The sequence below is a fragment of the Balaenoptera physalus genome (assembly GCF_965194825.1).
Source record: "Balaenoptera physalus genome assembly, chromosome: 12".
Lineage (NCBI taxonomy): Eukaryota > Metazoa > Chordata > Mammalia > Artiodactyla > Balaenopteridae > Balaenoptera > Balaenoptera physalus.
The window spans coordinates 919885-939702 of record NC_138897.1 but is presented as its reverse complement, the minus strand read 5'-3'; the positions used below and the strand labels follow the sequence as shown (position 1 = coordinate 939702).

The 19818-nt window shown below is 43.7% G+C and overlaps 1 protein-coding gene and 1 long non-coding RNA gene across 10 annotated transcripts in view; one reads left to right on the top strand and one right to left on the bottom strand.

The window, feature by feature from the left end:
• Window positions 1-1369: 1369 nt before the first annotated feature.
• Window positions 1370-16973, bottom strand: LOC309640155. Its single transcript, XR_014252074.1, has 2 exons — window positions 16396-16973; window positions 1370-16040 (listed from the first exon to the last, which is right to left on the bottom strand). It is a non-coding gene; the product is annotated as an uncharacterized lncRNA (long non-coding RNA).
• A 180-nt stretch (window positions 16974-17153) lies between these two features.
• The window catches only part of CTDP1 (CTD phosphatase subunit 1), a 46280-nt gene continuing 43615 nt past the window's right edge, over window positions 17154-19818 (top strand). For 4 of the 9 annotated variants that reach the window (XM_082418514.1, XM_082418510.1, XM_082418512.1 and 1 more), the window contains exon 1: window positions 17157-17617. In XM_082418514.1, the coding sequence (XP_082274640.1) occupies window positions 17313-17617 (305 nt within the window). In that variant the 5' untranslated portion in view covers window positions 17157-17312. Of the gene's footprint in view, window positions 17618-19818 lie in introns of all 9 variants that reach the window. The other 5 variants (XM_082418511.1, XM_082418515.1, XR_014252069.1 and 2 more) reach the window with 3 other exon arrangements.

The following is a 19818-nucleotide window of genomic DNA, read 5'->3' as shown; positions in this document are numbered from 1 at the left end:
ACTGTACCGCAGTGCGGTGACAGGAAAGAATGCAAACCAGAGACCCTCACTCCAACGTGTGTGTGACAACTGGCCCAGAGTCCCTACGGGCGGCTCCAGGGAGGGGACCCACCGGGGACAGGGCTCTGGGTTCTGCAGTGTTGGTAGATTTTGGTAGCTTGCTAATCCCTTCAGACCAGGTACCGTGTTTATTATCTAATTTATCCATCCATTCATTGCCTCAGCAGACACTCCTTCATGCGTGCGTATCCCCCAGCATTTTAAGCAGATGCTTTACTAGTAGGAGTGTCACCCCTTATGTAATATGATCACCCAATTCCACAATTTGTTCTCACAAAGGCAACGAGTTAGTACATGAATCCCTCCCTCGAACTTGCAACACTTTATGATGAGGAGGAACGCTGTACTGTCTCAGGTTCTTCATTCCAATTGTTTTCCCCACAAAAAAGCTGGCAGTTACCACGAGAGACGACTAATTTGTGTATTTGTGCAAGTGCACTGTCGTGCTGAGGTGAGAACAATCCTGAGACAGTACAATCCAGTGAGAGAAAATCTGGAGTTAGAAGAGCAACATTCAAATGCCATTTCTCCAGTAACCAATTAAGTTGCTTAGCTGCTCTGGGTGTCAGTTTCCTCATCTAGAAAACAGGGATAATGAGGCCTCTTGCCTCACAAGGTCGTCACTCAGATGGAATCAGAAGGAGGTGAGCACGCCTTGAGGACGGTCCCAGGTGGGGTGGGCTGGGTGAGAAGCCGAGGGGCTCACTGCGGGGAGGGGAGGCCAGAGTGGAAAGAGGCTGGGGAGCCCCGAGCCACTCGCCCACTAACGTTGTTATTTCCAGATCCTGATTTCCAGCTCCAAAGGCGTTCGCTGAGCCCCGCTACCTGCTGCTTGCCCCCAGAGATCCTCCCCGGATCCTACCACGTGCCCGGTCCCGGACAGGGCTCCAGGCACGCACAGCTGGGCCTCTAGTTCTACAAAGGGCCGGCTTCCCAACCGCGTTATCAGCGCAAGGAGGTTCCAAATGACTGAGGGCAGCTGTCCGCCTGCATGGCTGTCTGAGAGTACAAACTAAATCCAAGGGCTTCCGCTTCAGAGGCCTGAGAGAGCCCGAGTGTAAGAGCTGGGATTATTCCCCGCTGATCGGCAGGTGGAGGACTCTCGGTCCATACGTGAGAGGATCGTTCGTTTCTGGAGATGAAACTTCCCATTCTCGCTGCGGTTAAGGGGTTTTTACTGAACCCTCCCAGCACTGCCCCCGAAGCCCAGCGGCCTAAGCACCCACACAGCTTTCGCCGTATTCGCACGTCACTTGTGATAGTTACTTAATAATTTTATTTAATTTTAAATGTAATCCTTTTTAAAAAAAAAAAAAAAAGTGTCCTTACCCTAAGTAAAACAAATAACATCATGGCCTTAATGTATCTGTTGTATTTTTTCTATTACACATTCAAACAAACACATAATAAATATATAATGAATAAATTAATACACGTTTGCCCCTATGCTGCCTAAAAAGCCTCAGCGTCGCAATTTGGGGAAATTGCTTGAAAAAACAACGTTTGCCTTTAGAGAAGCGCGAGGACCCTGAAATCCAGCACCGAAGCCCTGCCATCCCCACCGGAGCACAACTCAGGACGAGGCTTCGCAGAGAAATTCGCTGAAGGAATGTCTCCATCTAGTGGCCGTGACCTCTCATTACACCGAGAAGCGAGCTCCTGCTAAACATTTTAGGCCCCGGGTTTCCTTTTGGGGGAAGTGACAAAAGTTCTTGAATTAGAGAGTGCTGGTGGTTGCCTACCTTTTTGAATATACTAAAACCCACTGAATTGTACACTTTAAAGGGATGAATTACATGGTAGAAAGTATATGTCGATTTTCAAAAAAGAACAATTGTGAAAGGATTCAATATGAACAGAAAGAGAAAATACTGTCTCTGCCTTCTTATGGTGAAGTTAAATTATCTGGAGCATGGCGCCGAGGGCGTCTTTTTCTCTGCTTTGTCTTGGGGACATGAAGTTTACATCCAGGGGCCAGAAATCTTAAGTAGAAATCAATTTCTTCATTTGTTTGTTTGTAAACCACAGCTACAGTTCCTACTAAACACAATTTTCCCAGGATTCCTTTGGCTGATATTCTAAAAAGTTGTTTCTTTTTAAGGCCATTTCACCCTAAAAAAAAAAGTGCTTTCAAGCTGCAATTACACAGATCTGAAATGTGCAGCCTGTGCTTTGCTCTCGCTTCACAGTGGAGTTGGTGGGTGTGGTTAGATTATGATGTTTTATTCTAAGGGGAGGCTGAGAAACATCTGCTCCTTGATGGAAACCATGTGCTATTACAAGACGCTACGTCAGGCAGTTTAACACGATATATTCCTTACAATTACACTTACTAAACAGAACCCCATTACAGAATTCCCACTAATGTTCTCATCACACACCAACTCAAGAATCTTCCCCTGTAACTCATAGGGGATTGATCAGTGCAATTATTTTGTAAAGGTCTTTGTCAGTAGATTCAAAATAACCAGAAACAGTAATTATTATTATTTAGGATTCAAGTGTTAATTTTCCAGCTGAGATGTAGCCTCAGCCTCATGCAGCTACAGGTGTGGATAAAGTGGAAAACAAACACTTCTGTGCACAGCACATTTTCTGGGAGGGAGAGTACTCAGAGTGGCCTCCCATCCTGCCGGGAGCGAGCTCCCACTGCAGTGTGTGGAAACGTGGCCCCGAGACCTCCAGAGAAGCCAACATGACCTTAGTTCTGCTACGGGCACAGCTCACGTCTTCATGCCCTAAGCTGGTCTCCCTCATCTGGACGCTTAGGAGAAGGTGCCCTCGTGCGTGGGGTCAGAGAAGCTCCAGCCCCGATCCGCCCCCCCAGGAGGGCTTTACTGCCCCCCTGCTGCAGAAGCAGGGCAGCCCCTCCAACCTCGGTGCCTCAGCCAGAGCCATGGGGGCCTGAGCAGGGCCGGAGGAGAAGCCCGAGCAGCGTCTGGGGACAGCTCTGACGGCCACACAGCTTCACCTCTCCCCTGCCCAGACCTGCTCCCGCTACGGTGCCCTCACGTCACACACCTCGAAGCCCATCTCCACGTCAGCCACAGCCCTTCGCAACAGAGACTTCTTCAGCCCCAAAGGTCAGTAATTCTCAAGTTGAGAGACCCTGAGCTAGACTGGCCCAGGAAAAAGGGAGGAGACGCAATGAGCAAAACAGGCAGTGAAAGAGGGGCTATCACGACCAACCATACCGGCAAGGATTACAAGGAAATATTCAGAACCGTGTACCAATGAAGAGGAAACGGACAAATTCCTAGAAAGACACAAATGATCAAAGCTGACTCAAGAAGAAACAGAAAATTGGAATGGACCTGTAACAAGAAAAGAAATTCAACTGGTGATTTTAAATCTTCCCACAGAGAAAAGCTCAGTCCCAGATGGTTTCAACGGTGAATTCCATCAAATATTTAGAGAAAAGCTCTTTCAGAAAAAAAGAGGAGGTAACACTTCCCAACTCATGCTGTGAGGCCACTACCACCCTGACGCCAAAGCCAGACAAAACGTTACAAGAAAACTTCACACCAATCTCTCTCACGAACCCTTAAAAACCCTTAGCAAAATCTTAGCCGCACATAAAAAGGATTATAAACCACGACCAATTGGAATTCATCCCAGGAATGCAGGTTGGATGAACATCTGAAAACCGATCAATCAATAGGTGTGGAAAAATCTCATTGACAAAATCCAACACCTATCCATAATGAAACAAACAGACAAAAACACCTCTCAATAGACAAGGAAAGAATATCCTTAACCTGATAATGGGCATGTAAACAAACCTACACATCACAGTCAGTGATGTGCTTTCCCTTCCTAAGATTGCGAACAAGGCAAGGATATCTGTTCTGGCCACTCCCACTCAACGCTGTGCTGGAGGTCGTAGAGAGCAATACTTGCTCCGCCAAAACAGAAGGAAGAGAATGAGAGGATGGAAAATAAATTGAAGCATGAAGATTGAAAAGAAGTAATAAAACTGTCTATTTACAGATGACCTGATCCTGTATAAAGAAAATTCAAATATACCAAAATAATCTCACTAGAACTAATAAATGAGCTTATCAGGATTGCAGGATACAAGCCCACTGTGCAAAAATCAATTCTATTTTCATATACAGTTGACCCTTGAACAACACAGGTTTGAGCTGTGAAGGTCCACTTACGTGCTGATTTTTTTAAATAAATTCACATATTACTGTAAATGTATTTTCTCTTCCTTATGATTTTTTAATAAAATTTTCTTTTCGCTAGCTTACATTTTATAAGAATACCACGTATAAATATATATAACATACAAAACATGTGTTAATTGACCGTTCATGCTATCGGTAAGGCTTCCAGTCAACATTAGGGTATCGGTAGTTAAGTTCTGAGGAAGTGAAAAGCTATACACAGTGTGACTGCACGGGGGGTTGGTGCCCCTAACCCTCGTGTTGTTCAAAGGTCAACTGTACCATCATCAAACAACCTGAAATGAAATTAAGAAAATAATTCCATTTACGATAGCATCAAAAAGAATAAAATACCTAGTATTAAATGCAAAAAAAGAAGTGCAAGATTAATTCACTGAGAACTATAAAACATCACTGAGAAAAATTATAGAAAATTTACATGAGGGACATCCCATGCTCATAGATTGAAAGATTCAATATTATTTATATGTCAATTCCCTACAAGTTGTAGAGATTCAATGCAGTCATTATCAAAATCCCAGCGTATCTTTGTAGAAATTGACAAACTGAGCCTATTAATTACATAGACATGAAAAGGACCTAGCATAGCCAAAACAATTTTGACAAAGAACAAAGTTGGAGAACTTACACCATTGGATTTCAAACTTACTATAAAGCTATAGGAATCAAGATCATCTGCTGTTAGCATAAGGACAGACAGAAAGATCAATGGAACAGAACTTGAAATTCTAGGATGTTCATGGTCTGTATCGTAAAATTTAACACAAAATAACATTTTAAAGAGTCACCGGAGAGAGATTGCTTCCTGTTAAGGACTCTCTCAACCCCACAGTATATTTTCACGTCTGTCTTGTGCTGGATTTAGAGGATGGACTGACAGGCGAGGGCTCCAACCCACTCTCTGATGTGAATTACACGAAGACGGTCATCTTGGGACCTGCTGTTTATAAACTCTCTCTCCAGCGGCTGTAATGGAAACTTGGCAGTCATAAGATGAGAAGCGTATTAGGAGGTAATGTGTACGTAAATTAAACGCGGAATTTATGCAGGAAGATTATTTCCCCTAACAGAACATTTTACTTTTTATTATGAAAGCTTTCAAACATGCAAAGATACTGTTTCTCTTATCCTTCTCCAGCAATTATCAGTACAGAACCTATCTTGCTCCATCATATGTACCATTCACTAAACCTGATTATTTAGAAATAAATCCCAGGTATCCTATTATTTCATCTGTAAAATAGTTCAGCACACATCTTTAAATGATAAAGATTCTTCTTAAACCCATAGTCAAATAAAGAAAGCATCAATAACCTCCTATAGGAATTTAAAAAATAAACAGAAGAAATCCTCCATAAGCTGCACGGTCTCTCTGCATTCAGCCTATAAAGGCTAGGGTTCTCTTTTAACAGCCTTTTTACACCCATCTGATGATGTAAAATCAAATGAGTCTCATGCTCATTTTCCCAAAAAATATATTTTGCAGCAGCAAAGCAAACATTATAATATGCAGTGGTCAGGAGCCTGCTGTCCTGCTGTTCCAGAGGGAATACGTGAGACAAAATGAACACGGCAGAGCCCGTTAACTCATTCCCTCTCATGTAATGCACTGGGCCCGTCTCAGACCTAGAAAAGCTGACCCTCAGTCCAGGAGAAGGGCTGACTATCAAGTTCTGAACCAGATACATTTTCAAATGAAAACTTGTGGCTTGGAGTTGTGAATCAGATTCACGCTAAACTATGTTTTCTTAACACCCAACTTGAAATAATAATTTAAAAAATTAAACCCGAGCCATATGGGAAGGCTCCAGTCGTAAAATGCTTCCATTCCATCTCTACCCCACTGTAACTGACAGTATACCTGGTGAGGATGCTGAGAAAACCAAACCCTTCGAACTCTGTGCACTGCCACTAGAGTCATAATCTCATGGGCTACTCCAGTAGAACCAAGCAGACGTCACAGCGTTTCCCTTTACTGGGAAGCAAAGCAGTGAAGAGAACAGGGAGAATCCGTCTACTTCTTCTCTCATGATCACCTAAGTGCTCCGAAGGGCTGGGAGACGCTCCTGAAAAAGTCACGGTTCGTATGAGAAGCAGCCTGGGAGGTCTGGCCAGGCACGTGGGTGGGTTCTGATGCACACCCTCTATTCTGGTATTTTTCTGGGATTGTTTAAAGGGACTGTTTCTGACTCATGGGGAGAAATCAGCCCGCACAGCACACCAGCTGCTCTCCTGGTAACAGGGCCACGGACGTCCTCACCCCTAGTGACTGCCTCCTCCTGAGCACGAGAACCATTTCAGTGTTCCCGGCTGCCTTCTGCTTTCCAAAATGCACACCATGTGTACTACTGCCCTCTTTGTAAAAAAAATGGTAGAATGTTCCTTGTACCCGGAATAACTTTGTTTTCATTATTTGTCTGTTCTCAAAGAGCCATTTTACTGAAAGTAAAATGCCGTGTAGCCAAGCCTATGGGAGTGGTAAAAAGAGTCAGTAAATCGTTGCTATGCTAGAATAGTCCCAGTACTTACACGCTTTATGGATTTAATTGGTCTGTGTATTGTGTTGTACAGCACAATTATTCTAATGTATCATGTAATAACATCCTATATGCAGATGTATTGGTGGTTTGTAAATACCTTATCTGATGGAGATTTCTCCTCCAAATGACTTAAAATTCTTAAGTCACAATTATCTTTTTCCCAGACATGTCAACAGTGCTCTTCCACTAACAGGAAATTTCTCTATTTCCACCTTTTTCCTCCGCCCCACTCACCAAAACAAAAGGGACAGTAAGCACCTGACTCCTCTGAGACCAGTACCTTGAAATACAGACCAAAAAAGGGAGAAAACCAGGTGGGGAAAAAGAGGGGAAAAAACCAGGAGGGGAGGGGGATGCAGAGAAAGGGAATGTCTTCTCCTTTGGTCATTTGATCCAGTTTAAAACAAACAGAGAAGAAAAATCAAAGAGAAGAATTTCCACTTTGGGTGGTATGGCAGTGTAGAAACTCTGAAGGGCCCCTCACACTACAAAACAATTAGATTTTTGCCTAGGACTTAATTTGCCATGTCAGTATTGGGCTTGAAGGAAGTAAGGGACATCCTGAAGTCTCTCAAGCCAAGGAAATCCTAATGAGGGATCCAGGGAGGGAACTCCAATAAGAAAATACAAGAAGCAGGGTTGCCCTCAGAGAACTTGCCAGTATCAGAACTACCTAAGGTTGCAGAGGTGGGGAGGGTAAGCCTTGGGCTCCTGGCACAGCAGGAGAGGTGAACTCTAGACTCCTACCCTGGAAGGGTCCAAAGCGTCCCCATCTTGGACCCTCTGGCTCTCGCCATAGCAAATTTCACAAGGATCTCCACAGGTTATCAACCAAATATGAGCTCACAACAGCACCAACCATAAAAGGAAACACACTTCTATAAATAAGAATGGGTAGGAACAAGTACAAATACAAAACAGACTCAGACCCACAAAGACATCAATTATTCAAATGATCAGAATCAGAATCTGCCAAATTAGGTGTGAACCTATAAAAGAAAAAAGAAAATTACAAAAATTATAAGCAAGCATTGTAAAAATAGGCTATAAATGAACAGGCATATTTGAAAAATATCCAAACAGAACTTTCATAAATGCAAAAAATAATTTTTGGGGTAAAGCTTCAAAAGATGAGTTACACAGCAGATTACACACAGATGAAGTGAGATTAATAAACTGCAGCCAATGTTTGATGAAATTGCCCAGAATGCTGCACAGAGAAATAAGAGGAAAAACTTTTAAAAGATTGAGAGATGATTATAGAATAAGAAATTTCAACAAATATCTACTCAGAGTTCCAGAGAGACTAAAGAGAAATATTTAAAGAGATAATGCTTGAGAATTTTCAAGAATTAATGAAATCCATGAATTCACAATATATTTCAAACAGTAAAAACAAAAAGAAACCTACCATTAGACACACTGAAACAAAATTACAGAACCCCAAAGACAAGGAGAAGACCTATCACCTACAAAGCCACAACCGGATTAACAGACTTTCAACAATAAAAAATGGAAACCAGAATCTAATGAAATGTCTTCTAAATGAAAAGAGCCACTGTCACTCTATAGCTGTATGTCTACCAGAATTACCTTTCCACAATGAGAGCAAAATACAGCATTCTCAGATAAACAGAAACTGAGAGTTTAATTCCAACAGAACTTTACTAAAGGAATTCTAAAGAATATACTCCAAGGTGAGCCTTAATCCCAGAGGTAAGATGTGATTTATTTACAACACAACATAGTATATACAAATGTGTATGACATGTACATGTCATATGTAGATTATATATTATACAAATATTTTAGGTATCCATCATTTTAGTAGAACCTGTTTATTTTCATTGGAATGTATCTTTCATAATAAATTGTTACCAAAAAAAAGGATATGAAATGTTAAGAAAAAAATGATGAGAAATAAATTGGTAAATATATGTTAAAGCAAAACTAACATTGTCTAGAAAATAATGTCTAATTTGGGAATTGTAAAAAGGCAGAACTGAAATATTAGACAACTATAGTGTGTAAGTCTGGAGAAGAACAGAGGTATAGTGTTTTAAGATGTATATATTGTTTGGAAGGAAACTGGAATATTCACTTTAAATTTATTAAGTTAGGAATACAAGGTTCTTTTGGCTTCCTGGACCCAATTCCAATGTGTGTGTGTGTGTGTGTGTGTGTGTGTGTGTGTGTGTGTGTGTGTGTGTAGGCTTCCCCACACCAACAAGAAATTCTCAGATGCCAGCAGGATGTCCAAGAATTCGAATCAATCCTGATACTGTCTCCCTGGAGACAGAATCAGATTCTACAGGTTAAGGTTCAGTCCCACAAGACAGCCCTCCACTTCAGACTCCAGTCAAAAGCCCAGGTTTCATGCTCCTGACCCACCGGTTACAAATTCGAGATCCCAATGACCCCCTCCAACTCAGGATGCCAATCACAAGTCCAGTTGTTACTTGTACTTCTGATCAACTGCCTATGAATCAGAGGTCCCCACAAGCCCCTCCTCAAGTTGGATTAATTTGCTAGAACAGCTCACAGCACTCAGGAAAACCCATTTTCTCACTGGATTACCAGTTTATTACAGAAGGATATGGAGAAAGGATACAGATGAACATCCAGGTGGGAGAGATACACAGGGCAAGGTGTATGGGAGGGGCGTGAAGCTTCCATGCTCCCTCCAGGTGCACGACTCTGCCAGGTCTCCACATGTTCACCAACTTGGAATCTCTCCAAATTCTGTCCTTTTGGGTTTTTATGGAAGCTTCGTTACTAAGGCACAATTGATTAACTCATTGGCCACTGGCAATTGATTCAACCTCCAGCCCATCTCTCCTCCCTGGAGTTCAGGGTGGAGGTGGGGATGGGGTGAAAATTCTAACCCTCTAATCATACGGTTGGCTCTCCTGGCAACCAGCCCCTACCCTTCGGTGGCCCTACTGAAAGTGTTTGCAGGAACTGAGGACAAGAGACCAGATATTATCCCATTGTTCTTATCACTCAGGAAATTCCAAGGGTCTGGGGAGATGTGATCCAGGCACTGTGGATGAAGACCAAATATATATTTCTCCTATAAATCACAATACGCAAAGGTAAAACTTCAATGGTGATCGCCAAATGAAAAAAAAAAATGTAGTAAGAAAAAAAATATAAGAAAATAAACAGAAAACCAGATCTCAATATATCCCCAAAGGGAAAAAAGATGATAAGGGAGAAAAGATATCCAAAGAAAAATTGGAAGGTTAAATATAAATGTACTGGACCTGGACTTTCCAACTAAAAGATGGAGATTGTCAGAATGAATTATAAAAGTTTAGCTAGATGCCATTTATAAGAGAATACCTAAACTTAAGGTGTAAAAAGTCTAAAAGTAAAAGTGAAGTATATACCAGGCAAGCATTTATTAAAAAAAAGTTAAGACAGTCATATTACTTCAAGCAAAAAACATTTTAATAGATAAGCATTATTCAGGATACAGAGGGCTCTACATAACAAAAAGTTTCAATTCCTCAAGGATATAAAAATTTTTAACATGTATGCCTTAATAGCAACCTCTGCCCCCAACCCGTTTGTGTATGTATGCATACAATTGTGTGTGTGTGTGTACACACAAAAAAATTAATAAAACTACAGAGAGAATTTGGTAAATCCACTATCATAGTGAGAGATTTCAACATATGTCTCTCAATCATTGCTTGGTCAATCAGGAAAAAAACATGGGAAATTTTAATAACACATTCAACAAACTTAACTTATTGAGTAGATATAGACTCCTGATTCAAATAAGGAAAGATGACACATTCTTTTGAAGTACATATTAATCATATGCCGGAATTACGTTAACTGCATTAAATTTCAAAGAATTAGTATCATTCAGATTATGTTATCTAACCATAATGCAATTAACTTAGAAGTCAACAATAAAAAGATGGAGAAAAATTCCCATGCTTTGGACATTTTCAAATATACTTCTAAATAACCCATCCGTCAAATAAAAAGATCATAATGGATATAAATGAATAATTGAATGACTGGTAAAGAAAAAACTACATATCCAGACTAGTGAGATGAAGCAAGAGTGATACGCAATAGCAAACAAATGGCATTGAAGTTTTACTTAAAAAGAAGACAGGCTAAAATTAATGCTTTAAACATCCAATTTAAGATGCTAGAAATAAGAATGAATCCAAATAAATTGACAAAATTCCTAGAAAATGCAATTTCTGAAATGACTCAAGATGAAATAGAAGGTGTGAATAGACCTATAACTAGGATAGAGATTGAATCATCAGGGTAAAATCTTCCCACAAGGAAATAGCAAGACCAAGACCAAAAGGTTATAAAGGCTGGTTACACCAAACTTTCAAGAAACAGATCATTCCACACTTACAAAAAATCTTTCAGAAATAGAACTAGAAACAGAAAAGAAAAGCTCCCCAACTCATCTCATGACACCTACTGGCCTTGATATCAAGTTAAATAAGGATAATATAGAAGAGGAAACATATGGACTATTCTCACTCATAAACATGGATGTAAAAATATTAAGTAAAATATTAGCTAACTAAATCTAATGACTGAATTGGGTTTAATCCAGGAATGCATAATTTTAGTTACATAAACAGAATTCATATATCTGTATGTGTGCATATGTGTATATGTACATGTATGCATATATATGCATATATATTATAATTTTAACAAAAGAGGAAGCCATATGATCACCTCAAAAGATGCAGAAAACATTTGATAATATTTTAAAATAGTCATAAGAATCTTTTAAGAGACTATGAATAGACTGAAGTTTCTTTTACCTGATCATGAATATACAAAAAACGCTCATCACACATCTTTCCTAATGGGGAAATGTTGGAAACATTTCCCTTAAAATGTGGAATAAAACAAGGATACCACAATAACTGATTCTGTTCATCACTGCAGTATAGGGATAAACTAGCACATTAAGACAAGAAAAGAAATAAAGCTATAAAACTTGGAAAGGAAGTAATAAAACAATTATTTGGAAATGATATGAACTCCTACATTGAAAACTCTGAAGAATCTACTGATATACTATTTAAAATAAAAGAACCTATTAAGATAAATGGGTATAAGATCAGTTCGCAAATATCTACTGCATTTTTATGTACCACCAACAGTCAATTGAAAAATGTCAATTTTTTACAAGTATCATGTATCAACAAAAGTATCAACAACAAAAAATAAAGTAAGTAGGAACAAATCTAACCAAAAATGTGCAAGTCCTATATGCAGAAAATTATAAAACCTTATTGGAAGATTTTAAAGGGGGCCTAAATAACTGGAGTGATATACTGTTTGTGGATGGGAAGATTCAAATCATAAAGATGTCACTTCTCCCCAAACTGAATTATAGATTCCATATAGTTCTGATCAAAACTCTAACAGGTTTTATCAATAAACTTGACACATTAATTCAAAAATTTATGAAACAAAGGCCAAGAATAGCCACAAAACTTCTAAAGAAACTTCTAAATAAGTAAACTACTGTGGGGCAGTTGCCCTCCCAAATGTCATGCCTTATTATGAAGCTACAGCAATTAAGACGATACAAGAACAACCGAGAATAGAAAGTCCAAGATAAGCTCATACCTTTACAGAGACTTACTCTGTATCAGACATTGCACCACAGCTCAGTGAGAACAAGGTAAGCTTTTCAGTATATAGTGCTGGGATAACAGGTTACCCATATGGGAAAGAAATCAGATCCCTGCCTTACAACATATACAAAACTTCCGTTTCTTATTATTTAAAGACTTAGCTGTGAAAGGCAAACTTTTACAAATTTTAGGAGTAAAAAAGGAAGCTATCTTTATAACCTCAGGTTAGGGAATGCATTCTTAAAATTAAGGACTTCTGTTCTCAAAAGATCATGAAAAAGACAAGCCAAGAATTGGTAAATGATGTGAGTAACATATAAACAGTAAAGGATCTGTATTCAGAAACCGTAAGGAACTACCACCACTCAACAAGAAAAAGACAAACAACCCAATAGAAAGCTGAGCAACAAACTTGAATAGACATTTTGCAGAAAACAAAAAAGGTAAATTTAAAAAAATAGGAAAAGATACTAAGCCAAAAGGCTATCAGAAGAGTGCAAATTAAAACCACAACTTAATTTTAACACAGATTTTCATTTAGATTGGCAAAGATAAAGAAGTCTGATAATACCAAGTTGTTGAGAATGCGGTGAGAATATAAACTGAGACAACCATTTTTGCATTATCTCATAAATCTGAACATTTGCATATCCTAATTCAGGAATTCCACACTTATGCACATATCCTCAGATTTTAACTCATTACACCAAGAAACACTCAGAAGTATGTTCACTGTAGCAATTTTCAGAATATCAAAAAGTGAAAACAATCCAAATGTCCATTCACAAGATGATAGATAAATACATCCTGGTATATTCACACAATAAGATATTATACAGAAGTCTCAATATATAAACTATACCCATATAAAATAATATGAATAAAATTCGGATTCATAGTGAATGAAAAAGCCATTCAGATTTAAAAACATGATGCATTTTTATAAACCTCAAAAAAAAGTTTGACTAAACAGTATCTTTGTGCATACACATATACAAATGCAGCAAAACACCATACAAAAGGAGAAAGACAAACATGAAGCTGAGGATGGCAGACACCTCTGGTGGGGAATCAAGGGGATAAGATGGGGCGGTAAGGAGTGCATAGGTAGCTGTAACAATATTGGTCATGTTCTAGATTTTAGATTGGCGGATACGTTCATTTTAGGGTTACACAGTCTTTGGTATGTACATAATTTACATAATTTTTAAATGGGGGGAGAGAAGAACAAAGGGAGAGAGAGAGATCCAACTAAAGACCATGACAGGTCTACCTCAGAGATATTACGAGTTTAGTTCCAGACCACTGTAGTAAAGTGAATATTGCAAGCCTCACAAATTTTTGGTTTCCCAATGCAAATAAAAGTTATGTTTACATTATACTGTAGTCCATTAAGTGTGCAATAGCATTATGTCTAAAAATAAGCATACATACCTTAACTTAAAAATACTTTATTGTTAAAAAATTGCTAACCATCCTCTGAGCCTTCAGTGAGTCGTAATCTTTTCGCTGGTGCAGGGCCTTGCCTGGATGTTGACGGCTGCTGACTGATCAGGTCAGTGGCTGCTGAAGGCTGCGGCTGGTGTGGCAATTTCTTAAAATACGACAGCAGTGAAGTTTGCCACATCAATTGACTCTTCCTTTCATGAACGATTTCTCTGTAGCACGCAATGCTGTTTGAAAGCATTTTACCCACAGTAGAACTTCGTTCAAAATTGGAGTCAATCCTCTCAAATCCTGCCGCTGCTTTATCAACTAAGTTTATGTAATATTCTAAGTCCTTTGTTGTCATTTCAACAATCTTCATAGCATCTTCACCAGTAGATTCTGTCTCAAGAAAGCATTTTCTTTGCTCATCCATAAGAAGCAACTCCTCATCTGTTAAAGTTTTATCATGAGATTGCAGCAATTCAGTCACATCTTCAGGCTCCACTTCTAATTCTAGTTCTCTTGCTATTTCCACCACATCTGCAGTTACTTCCTCCACTGAAGTCTTGAGTCCCTCAAAGTCATCTATGAGGATTGGTATCAACTTCTTCCAAACTCCTGTTAATGTTGATGTTTGGACCTCTTCCCATGAATCACGAATGTTCTTAATGGCATCTAGAATAGTGAATCCTTTCCAGAAGGTTTTCAATTTACTTTGCCCAGATCCATCAGAAGAATCACTATCTATGGCAGCTATAGCCTTACGAAATGTGTTTCTTAAATAATACGACTTGAAAGTTGAAATTACTCCTTGATCCATGGGCTGCAGAATGGACGTTGTGTTAGAAGGCATGAAAACAACATTAATCTCACTGTACATCTCCATGAGAGCTCTTGGGTGACCAGGTGCATTGTCAATAAGCAGTAGTATTTTGAAAGGAATCTTTTTTTCTGAACAGTAGGTCTCAGCAGTGGGCTTAAAATATTCAGTAAACCATGTTGTAAACAGGTGTGCTGTCATCCAGGCTTTGTGGTTCCATTTATAGAGCACAGGCAGAGTAGATTTAGCATAATTTTTAAGGGCTCTAGGATTTTCAGAGTGGTAAATGAGCATTGGCTTCAACTTCAAGTCACCAGCTGCATTAGCTCCTAACAAGAGAGTCAGCCTGTCCTTTGAAGCTTTGAAGCCAAGCATTGACTTCTCCTCTCTAGCTATGAAAGTCCTAGATGGCATCTTCTTCCAATATAAGGCTGTTTCATCAACATTGAAAATCTGTTGTGTAGTGTAGCCGCCTTCCTTAATTATCTTAGCTAGATCTGGATAACCTGCTGCAGCTTCTACATCAGCACCTGCTGCTTCACCTTGCACTTTTACATTATGGAGATGGCTTCTTTCCTTAAACCTCATGAACCAACCCCTGCTAGCTTCAAACTTCTCTTCTGCAGCTTCCGCACCTCTCTCAGCCTTCATAGAGTTGAAGAGCGTTAGGGCTTTGCTCCGGATTAGGCTTTGGCTTAAGGGGATGCTGTGGCTGGTCTGATCTTCTATCCAGACCACTAAGACTTTCTCCATATCAGCAATGAGGCTGTTTCGCTTCCTGATCATTCGTGTGTTCACTGGAGTAGCGCTGCGAACTTCCTTCAGGAACTTGTCCTTCGCGTTCACAACTTGGCTAACTGTTTGGCGCAAGAGGCCTAGCTTTCGGCCTATCTCAGCTTTCGATAGGCCCTCCTCACTAAGCTTAATCATTTCTAACTTTTGATTTAAAGTGAGAGACGTGCGACTCTTCCTTTCACTTGAACGCGTAGAGGCCATCGTAGGGTTAATAATTTGCCTATTTTCAATATTGTTGCGTCTTAGGGGATAGGGAGGCCCGAGGAGAGGTACTGAGACACGGAACGCACGTCAGTGGAGCAATCAGAACGCACACAACATTTATCAGTTAAGTTCCCTGCCTTACCTGGGCACGGCTGTCAGCGCCCCAACACTACAACAGCAACACCAAAGGCCATCAATCACAGATCAGCGTAACCAGTAACGACGGAAAGGTTTGCGAGAATTACCACAGTGTGACACTCAGACAGGAAGTGAGCAAAGGCTGCTGCAAAAATTGGTGCCGACAGACTTGCTCCATGCAAGGTTGCCACAGACCTTCAATTCGTAAAAAACGCAGTATCTGTGAAGCGGAAGAAAGCAAAGTGCTGCAAAATTATGCACGTACTACTGCTGCCTGCCTTCCTTAAATTACGTCAGCTTTTGTTTCATGCACCTGGAGGCTCTGCCGTTGGGACAGGTGCTTATGTTCAAATCCCACCAGAGAAAGTGCAGCTCTTCAGAAATCCTATCAAGAAAGACCTTGAAGGCCCCCGCCGACGACCACTCCCCCTCCTCCCGGACGGGCTCGGCTTGTCTCCACAGTGGCTCCCGGTCCCTGCGCACAGTGCACCTGGCCTCCCCAGGCGGGCACGACGGCGAGGCGGCTCCGACAGTGCGGGAAGGGACAGACCCCGACAAGACGCCAAAACACGCACCCCAGGGGGACGCGTGGAACCCAGAGCCCACCAAGCTCCAACCCCAGACTGCGCACAGCATGCTGGGACCACAGTCCACGACTCCCGCTAGGCACGTCGGGATTCCAAACGCCTGCCTGGGATTCATGGGACAGCGGCGCGCTGCACGCTGGGCCTCGTAGTCCCACGACGGACGACCGGCCTCAGCACGTGATGGGAGGAGTTGTGGGACGTCAGCCCCTGTTGCATGCCGGGACCAAAAGCGCCTGATGGGGTTTCTGGGACTCTGGCCTCGCAGTCCTAAGACACCAGCCAGCCCTCCGCGCATAGAGGGCTGTGGGAACAGAGTGTTGCATGCCGGGACTTGTAGTTCTCATAACGCCGGACCTCAGCCGGTGACGGGGGCTGCAGGACAGAGACCCTCGTTGCACGCCGGGATTCACGGCGCCTGACGGGGATTCGTGATACAGAGGGGCGCGTTGCACGCCGGGACTCAGAGTCCCACGAAGTCCAGCCTCAGCGCCTGACGGGGCTTCTGGGTCGGCAGCCCCGCGTTGCATGCCGACCCGCAGCCCCAGATGCCGGCGCTTATGGGGTGGATGGGGCGAAGGAACACTGTTCCCACCGGGCCCAGTCGCAGAAGCGTGGTCCTAGGACGCGCCCAGTTCCCATGGCCGGCGGAGGACCTCTCGGGCCCCGCATGGGCGTGTTTACACCCAGTCCCTCAGCGCCTGCGCGCACGCACGCGGTGGCACGTGACGTCGCACGCTGTCCCGGAAGTCGGCGCGGAACGGGCGGCTGGTGGAAGCCGGTGCCGAAGGGAGAATCGTAGCTCCGCTGCCGCCTCCGCCTGGGCCGGGGTCGCCCGGTAGCCCGCGATGGGTGCCGGGCTCTGAGCGCCCACCGCCGCTTTTCCACAGCGCCTCCGCCCGGCTGCGATGGAGGCACCGCCCGGCAGCCGCGTTCCCGCCGAGGGCGCCCAGCCGCCGGCCGTGGCCGAGGTGCGCTGCCCCGGCCCCGGACCGCTGCGCCTGCTCGAGTGGAGGGTGGCGGCTGGCGCGGCCGTACGCATCGGCTCTGTGCTGGCCGTGTGCGAGGCCGCCGCCTCTGCGCAGCCCACCGGGCCCGCCCCTACCCGCGCCGGCTCCGGGGGCTGCGTGCGCACGGAGCGCAGGCTGAGGTCGGAGCGCGCGGGCGTAGTGCGGGAGCTGTGCGCGCAGCCCGGCCAGGTGGTGGCCCCCGGGTGAGTGGAAAGGAGGCAGGGGGCTGACTTCTAGAGGGAGTTCTGGGCTTGGGCCGGGAGGGGGTCCTGGCCCGGCACTGGGTGGGAAAGGGTCTCCGGGGCTGCAGCTGAAGGCTGCGCTCCGGGGGAACTTTGTTAAGTTAGAGCCCACAGCTGCGTGGCTGCCTGTTTTTCTAAGACTGGACGGCAGTCACTATTAGTGACTATACTAATCAGCGGCAGCTTTTTTTTTTCGAAAACTCTCCGTCACCGAAATAGCACTCTTTATAAAACAGTTGTGTTCTCTTTTTTCTCTTTCTGTAATAGGTGCTTCCCCCCAAGACTTCATGTTTGTAAATTAGGAAAACTAGGGGGTCATAGTGCATACAGAACGAATCAGGCGTACTCCATGCTTGTTGTCGCAGTGTCAGCTGTTGGGAGACGTGCACTTCTTTAGGTTCTAGTAAACCCTGCGAAACGTGGTTGTAAAACCTGGTGCAGTTGTGCATCTCAGCTCAGGAAGGGGGTGCGTCCTGGGTACAGGTAGGTCAGGGTGAGAAGTAGTAGTGCACCCTCCTGCCACAGGCTTTTGCCGTCGTACCTCTGTTTTAACCTAGTAAAGGGCTTTTTTTTATTTTTTCTTTTTTGAAGTGTATGAACTTGTCAGTTTATATCTTCTCCCTAAGTTGACCAGTGTTGTGCACAAAGGCGTGTGCACATGACTGGTGTGGTTGTTTTCATTGTCAGGAGCAGAAACCTGGGGCAGGTGAGCATTCCTGCCTCCTGCTTAGTGGCTGGTGTTCAGTTTTCCTCTGTGGGGACCCCAGTACCCTGGGTGCTCAGTTCCCTTTCTGCCCACCCTGGCCCTCCCCGGGGCTTGGGGGGGCGTTGTCCCTGCTCCTCTCCCTGTGGCTCTAATTGCCCCTCTGGCTTTCGAGCGTCTTCTACCTGGTCCACACAGCAGTGGGTGACCAGGGTAGAGCTGGCCTCCCTCCTGGGAGTCTCATCCCGCATCCTCTCCTCTCCTCTCCTCTCATCTTTGCGGGGGGAGCCAGGCCCTCAGTCTTCTGCCCAGGCGCCCGCGCCTGCCCACTGAGTGCATCCGCCACCACAGCTGTCTGCCTGGCCTCCTTTAGGAGAGAGGGGCTCGCTGTGCTGTGTGTGTGACACACTGTCAGCGTTACTTTGAAGTCAGGTCTTACCTGACCATTGCTTGGTCCGTAATGAGCCTGTAAACCTGCCAGCTAAACGATGGAGGTGCACCCTGATGCTGCCGTTTCGCTGTGTAGAAAACCCCTGAGGGAAAGACCTCTTCTCCATGTGGTTCTGTTCCTCTGCATGGGAAAGGCCACCAAGGCCCAGACAGGCCGGTTACGGGTCCCAGCAGTTAGTGAGACTCACGCGCCTGCACAGATCAGGGCAGCCGGCCCCGCGATCAGAGTAACCCAGTGAGGTCATGTAAGCAGCCGGCCAAGTAGCTGATAGAGAGGCAGGCTCCCAGCCGTGAGTAGTTTTCTTTCTGGTGCGTTTTTGGTGTTTCAGGTCTCGTGGTATCTTACTGCAGTGTTTCATCGCGGGGCTTTTTGAGGAGCTGGAGAGTGGTAGCATTTCTGCTGGAAGGCAGGCGTGTGGGCGAGGAAAGCACCAGCGCAGCGCCGGGCTCACCTGGCTGGAGTTGTCCTTGTCTCCATCTGCACTGTCCTCTCTCTGCAGGACTCATCCTGACCACGTCAGAGGTTGTTCTCAGGCAGTGAACAGTTGCCGGAACGTAGAAGTCCTGCCTCTGGGTGTAGTGGAAGTAGTCAGTAGACACTGTTGTGATCTGTAACGGGATTGCACGTTTTTGTAGTGCTTCATGCTGTCGGGGAGAATGGGACCTATACTGACTGAGACAGAGGAAGGGGCTGAGGTCCCAGGAGGTTTTGACGCACCAGCACTCTCCCTGCTGAGGCTTTGCCAGGGCTTCCTCTGTGCTGCTCTCTCCTTAGGCCGCGTTTCATCCAGAGCGTCCCCCTGGGGGGAAGTAGATAGAATGAGAGTCTGTTTCTGTCTTCATAATACATATGTGGATTGAAATTATTTTGATATGAAAATTTTCTGGCAAGGCACTGACTGCCAGAGAGTAAATTTGTTAATTGTGGACCTGATGATGTCTTTCCCCCTCACCTGTTTGCTTTTTTTCAATTCACTCGGGTACATTGATGTCTCCAAAGGAAAGGAAA